Source organism: Callorhinus ursinus, unplaced genomic scaffold (genome assembly GCF_003265705.2).
Source record: "Callorhinus ursinus isolate GAN/ISIS: 27379988/994484 unplaced genomic scaffold, GSC_fseal_2.0 scaffold8, whole genome shotgun sequence".
Classification (NCBI taxonomy): Eukaryota; Metazoa; Chordata; class Mammalia; order Carnivora; family Otariidae; genus Callorhinus; species Callorhinus ursinus.
Genome location: NW_027397070.1, coordinates 52,276,342 through 52,282,628, shown reverse-complemented (window position 1 = coordinate 52,282,628; position 6,287 = coordinate 52,276,342). Strand labels below are relative to the sequence as shown.

The 6,287-nt window shown below is 43.5% G+C and overlaps 1 protein-coding gene across 1 annotated transcript; it reads right to left on the bottom strand.

Annotated features, from left to right (window-relative positions):
• Positions 1 to 4,386: 4,386 nt before the first annotated feature.
• LOC112822130 (glutamyl-tRNA(Gln) amidotransferase subunit C, mitochondrial) lies at positions 4,387 to 5,530 on the bottom strand. Its single transcript, XM_025869526.1, has one exon. The coding sequence runs from the start codon at positions 5,528 to 5,530 to the stop codon at positions 5,120 to 5,122; it is 411 nt and encodes a 136-aa protein (XP_025725311.1). The 3' UTR covers positions 4,387 to 5,119.
• Between the last annotated feature and the right edge of the window lie 757 nt (positions 5,531 to 6,287).

Here is a 6,287-nt window from a genome sequence, read left to right as displayed (position 1 = left end):
CACACACACACACACAAAACATGGTCCACAAAACATTCTCCTTTCCTTCTGAAGGTTTTACGATGCATTGTTATCATTAACCAGTCTTTTACTATTAAACTTAAATGGCCAATTGACACAAACAGTTCTGAGACCGTTCTTCCACCACTGATTAAGACTGGGGTGGCAGGTATTGGGGATAATATTCATTTAGCCTTCTGAGCTTTCTGGGCAGACTTGGTGACCTTGCCAGCTCCAGCTGCCTTCTTGTCTACTGCTTTGATGACACCCACAGCAACCGTCTGTCTCATGTCACGAACAGCAAAACGGCCCAGAGGAGGATAGTCAGAGAAGCTCTCAACACACATAGGCTTCCCAGGAACCATATCAACAATGGCAGCATCACTAGATTTCAAGAACTTGGGACCATCTTCCAGCTTTTTTCCAGATCGACGATCTATTTTCTCCTTCAGCTCAGCAAACTTGCAAGCAATGTGAGCCGTGTGACAATCCAGCACAGGTGCATATCCAGCACTGATTTGGCCTGGATGGTTCAGGATAATCACCTGAGCCGTGAAGCCAGCTGCTTCCATTGGTGGTCATTTTTGCTGTCACCAGCCACATTGCCACGACGAACATCTTTGACAGATACGTTCTTGACATTGAAGCCCACATTCTCCCCAGGAAGAGACTCACTCAAAGCTTCATGGTGCATTTCAACAGACTTTACTTCAGTTGTAACATTGACTGGAGCAAAGGTGACCACCATCCCAGGTTTAAGAACACCAGTCTTGACTCGGCCCACAGGGACAGTACCAATACCACAAATTTTGTAGACGTCCTGGAGAGGCAGACGCAAGGGCTTGTCAGTTGGACGAGTTGGTGGCAGGATGCAATCCAGAGCTTCAAGCAGTGTGCTTCCACTGGCATTCCCATCTTTACGGGTTACTTTCCATCCCTTGAACCAAGGCATGTTAGCACTTGGCTCCAGCATGTTGTCACCGTTCCAACCAGAAATTGGCACAAATGCTACTGTGTCGGGGTTGTAGCCAATTTTCTTAATGTAGGTGCTGACTTCCTTAACGATTTCCTCGTATCTCTTCTGGCTGTAGGGTGGCTCAGTGGAATCCATCTTGTTAACACCAACAATTAGTTGTTTTACACCCAGTGTGTAAGCCAGAAGGGCATGCTCACGGGTCTGCCCATTCTTGGAGATACCGGCTTCAAATTCACCAACACCAGCAGCAACAATCAGGACAGCACAGTCAGCCTGAGATGTGCCTGTAATCATGTTTTTGATAAAGTCTCTGTGTCCTGAGGCATCAATGATGGTCACGTAATACTTGCTGGTCTCGAATTTCCACAGGGAGATATCAGTGGTGATACCACGTTCACGTTCAGCTTTCAGTTTATCCAAGACCCAGGCATACTTGAAGGAGCCCTTTCCCATCTCAGCAGGCTCCTTCTCAAATTTTTCAATAGTTCTTTTGTCGATCCCACCACATTTGTAGATCAGATGACCAGTAGTGGTAGACTTGCCCGAATCTACGTGTCCCAATGATGACGATGTTGATGTGAGTCTTTTCCTTTCCCATTTTGGTTTAGGTTGAGCGGTGGTTTTCACGACACCTGTCTTCTGGCGGCAAACCCGTTGCGAAAAAGTCCCTTTTTTTTTTTTTTTAAAGATCACTATGTATTTCCAAAAGGGGAGGGTTAGAAAAAATACCAAAAATCATAGCAACCACATTGCGCTTACACTCAGTACAGGCCTGGCAGTTTGTGTATGCTTGTCCACATGTGTCATCTTCATGCCCACTGGAGAACAGGTGTTACTCCCTGCAGTGGGAAGGGAAACATTGCTATTTAAAACAAAAAAGTGGACTGTCTGGTTCTTCACAGGAGATAACAGGAGGAAGTGGCATAATTCGTTTAAGAGGAAGGATGTGTCTTTATACTGCTCCCTTCTCCTTAAAGACATTGATGTACAAGTTTAGCCACTTCCAGGAATGTGTTTGGGGTTGGGGCTAGGGAATAGGGAAAAATAGATGGCCCTTTATTTTTAATTAATTACTTAACTAATTAATTTATTTTTGAAGCACCGAGATGAGTTTCCCATGTTAACAAGTAGGCTGCAGAAGCTTTACGGTAAGGAGTGAAGAACTGCTGTATGAAAAATGATAAGACATTGTGGGAACCCGAAGGCTGGTTACAGAAGGAAGAGAAGTAGAGAGGGCTAGTCCTGAGCTACATGGGCATCCCTGAGGAGAAAAACAGCCAGGGATAAGTTTCCATAATCGAGGGTGGTTGAGGGACTTTTGAGAAGAGCAGGGTCTATAGTTCAAATTTAAGGCTTATGAGAGTATGATGCTGTGATGTGAGGCATTCCCCACCCCCATCACCACGTCCCTTTTACTCTGAAGCCTTCAAAAATGGTTTGATACATTCAAAAGGCTTGTCATCATGGTGGCTTTGGGGAATCAAAGGAAAAAGGTGTTGCTTTATTTGTTGGGCGACTGAGAGTGAAGGGAAGATTAAACTGCAGGAGGCAAGGGGCGCCTGGGTGGCTCAGTTGGTCAAGCCACTGCCTTCGGCTCAGGTCATGATCCCAGGGTCCCGGGATGGAGTCCCGCATCGGGCTCCCTGCTCAGTGGGGAGCCTGCTTCTCCCTCTGCCTCTGCCTGCCACTCCCCCTGCTTGTGCTCACTCTGTGTCTCTCTCTCTCTCTCTATGTCAAATAAATAAATAAAATATTTTAAACTGCAGGAGGCAAGATGTGAGTGGAGTTGAAGATTTAGGGGCTCAGAGAAATCTGAGCAGAAGGTCACCTGGAGCAATGGATACTCTTGGGTGTCTCCAGAGCTATTCAGGGTGGGAGCCCGCATGCTGCTTTCTTCTCTGTGTTCGAATGGGAGCTTACACCATTTTAATTTAAATATTAAAGAAATGGTGACCTCTAAGACTGGAGAGTTGGAGTATCATCAGGTGGCTGGCTAACACTTCGGTTGTCCCTCATTTTACAAACAAAGAGGTTTTGAGTGACCTGAATACAGCAGCTCCCAGGTTTGAGCCCTGAATCCAGTCACTGATTCTCAGTGGAGGGCCAACTGTGAGATTCAATCCCACCCCACTTCTGCTGCCATGAACTTCTGTCACCAGCATCTTGGGATGGGAGAATGGAGGGGCACCATGGACTAATTTCACAGGTGGTTCTACCCACTATTGTTTTGCAGCTGCCACAGAAATGGTTTAGAAAATCATAGCAGGTTTTGAGCAGTACTGAAATTTCACCAGTTTAAATTATAGATGGTTAAATTTTATGGATATTATTTTTTCTTCCCGATAATCTTCTTTATTTCTTCCTACACACAATGGACAATAAAAAGCTGGTTCTATCAGAAAAAGTCTCTGGTTTGACTCCTTTCTTTGAAATTTTAAGCAAAATATTTTTGACAAATGAATTGTATTTTTTTCTTCCATTATATGAAATGATTCTAGTGAATCTAGGAAGATTATTTTTGTTTAATGATTAAGATAGGTGATTTTGGGGAAGAGGCTAGGGATTTCAGAGGTGACTCCGGGTAGCCTTTGCACATGTCCTACAGATTAGAAGCACTTTCATTTCAGAGGGAGTGATGTGCTCTGGAAATGGCCATAGGTTGTCTGCGAGCTTTTAGAAAATTAAAGCACTCTCTCCAATGGCATTAGGGAAGAAATGACTTCAGAAGGAAATTTTGGTATTGGAAAATGAGCCCTTTCTAGCAATGGCTTTGAATAGAAAGAGTGTGAAGAATTTGATTGCAGACTTTGGATTCTGTCAGTGTTGCCGACCGTGCTAGTGTGAGCTGCATTCCCCACCGCCCACTCCTCATCCCTTACCCCAACCACTCCACCAAGCCTTTTCTGGTACACAAGAAGAAAAAAGATTATATACAGAACTGAGTGTGAAACAATATGCCTGAGGTAGTTCATATGGTAAAACAAAATCTCCCTGTGACTTAGTTTTCCTATCCTAAAAATATAATATTTGTATGTATATAAATTTATATATAATTTATATACAATTAATAATATTGCCTACTTGGTAAGGTTGCTGTAAGGATTAAATGAGTCAATGTAGGTAAAACATTTAGAACAGTGCAGGGCACATGCTATGTGCTGTGCGTTAGCTGTGATTGCCATTTTGCTGTGCTGATATGTGGAGTTTTTTGGGGGGGCGGGTAGAGAGAGAGGGACAGAGAGAATCTTTTTTTTTTTTTTTTTTTAAAGAGCCACTTTATTGAAGTATGATTGACATGTAAAAAGTTGTACTTCCTTAATCTCTACAGCTCAGTGAGTTTGGGGTTAAGTGTGTATCCATGAAAGCATCACCACCATCAAGGCTATAAACATATCCATCATCTCCCAAAGTTGCTTCCCTACTCAAGATTTATTTGTGGTAAGAACATTTAATACAAAATCTACCCTCTTGGCAAATTTTTAGTGTACAGTACAGCACTGTTTAGCTATCCCCAGGGCTATTTTTGACATAGGTTCTTTCAAGAAAAACTATAGCTGTGGCTAGCATCCCTTTTGCATGTAATCACTTTGTGGGATAGTGGATGATTGTAGGTTAGGAGTTCGCAAGCTGTAGAGTCTACTTTGAATACTCTTCACACCTTAGGAGAAAGTTAGCCTTCTGCTGGGAACAAAGTAGGTACCCAGGGACAAATCTGAATTTGTTTGGTAAAGATACAAGGTTTCTTGGATTGACAGAAACAGCAACTAAAAAGTACAACACACGTTGTCACATAGTGATCAGATGCACTGTCTAATAGTTACATCAACAGAAAAATTCACTTAAGTGCAGTTTGGTAGATAGTCTCTAGAGGAGATAAAGGAGGATTAACATCTTACATACTGAACAGTCTGTGAATAAATACTTGGAAAGTAACAATACCTCTTCCAGTAGCAGTAGGAACTCATTGCCTTGTTTTGGCTAGATTATTTCCCAATTTTGTCTTCAGAGAGTTATTAAAAAATACTTAACCATCAGTTTTTTTTCAGGTGACTGAAGAAAGTTGGAACATTACTGTTCACAGTAACAAAATACTATCTTTGGGCTTCCACGTGTTCACAGGGTACCCATTCCCAGAATAGCTACTCAGATGTGTGAAAAAGGCTCTTGTTCATCCTGCTTTGGCAAAGAGATATTACCTGGGGGGGCTACAAAATACTCCTCCACAACTCGATGGGCGTTTTGTAGTAGTTCTTCAGCACAGTTGCCTTCTACCACATTGTCAGATCTCAAGTATAGACATCTGTCCTCCAGTACTGATTCCATGGGCTCCACCCCGTCCGTGTCCACGGCGCGGAGCCGGTCGGCAAAGGCGATGGCTTTCTCCAACCGTGCTACAGCCTCTTGGCTGCCGAAGTCCACAAGGGCTAGACGCTCCATGTGTTCGATCACCTCGGCCGTGACCCTGCCACTACGCTGAGGATCCACCTTGGAGGTGAAGCCCCGGCGCCAGCCCACCCAGGACCGTAGGCCCAGCTTCACCGCCCGCGCCCACATTTCTCAGGGACAGAGAGAATCTTAAGCAGGCTCTATGCTCAGTGCAGAGTCCAACATGGGGCTCAACTTCACAATGCTGAGATCATGACCTGAGCCAAACTCAAGAGGTGGACACTTAACTGACTGAGCCACCCAGGCATCCCAGTATGTGGAATTTTTCTAATTCCCTTTCATTGGAGGGTTCTAGACACGGAAATTGTCACAGGGTTTTTTGTCTTTTTTTTTTTTTTTTAGAACATGTCGGAGGTTCAGTGCTAATTACAAAGTCAAGTGAAGATTAAAACCCTAAAGTATTTAGGGTTGGTGCTTTTAGTCTGTATCCTGTATTACCTTTCAAGGAAGCATATGCATCATTCTGCCCAGGGCTCTGGTGAGACAAAAAGCTGCCCATGAAAACTCAAGGTTCTAAGCATATGAATAGAATCTAAATTTACCTTAGGCATTGACTCAAGAATCTTGAAGCCAAAAATATAATATAAAAATTGATCCCAGAAATATATGGAGTGCACAGCAGAAGCAATGCAAAATTTCTGTCCACAATGTTGCCACCCCTTGGGGTACATGGAGCTCTCATAGAAAAAGCCAAACCTGGCTAAAGAGTTGCACACAGGGAAGAATGAAAAATTACATGAGGAACTGGTTCACTATTGCGAGAGAATCAGATGATATTACAAACAAGAAGATTAAACTCTAAAATTCAAGATAGGGGCACCTGGGTGGCTCAGTCAGTTAAGTGTCTGCCTTCGGCTCAGGTCAT

Coding starts and splice junctions, on each gene's coding strand:
- LOC112822130 (XM_025869526.1), bottom strand. CDS start 5,530: ATGTGGGCGCGGGCGGTGAAGCTGGGCCTACGGTCCTGGGTGGGCTGG.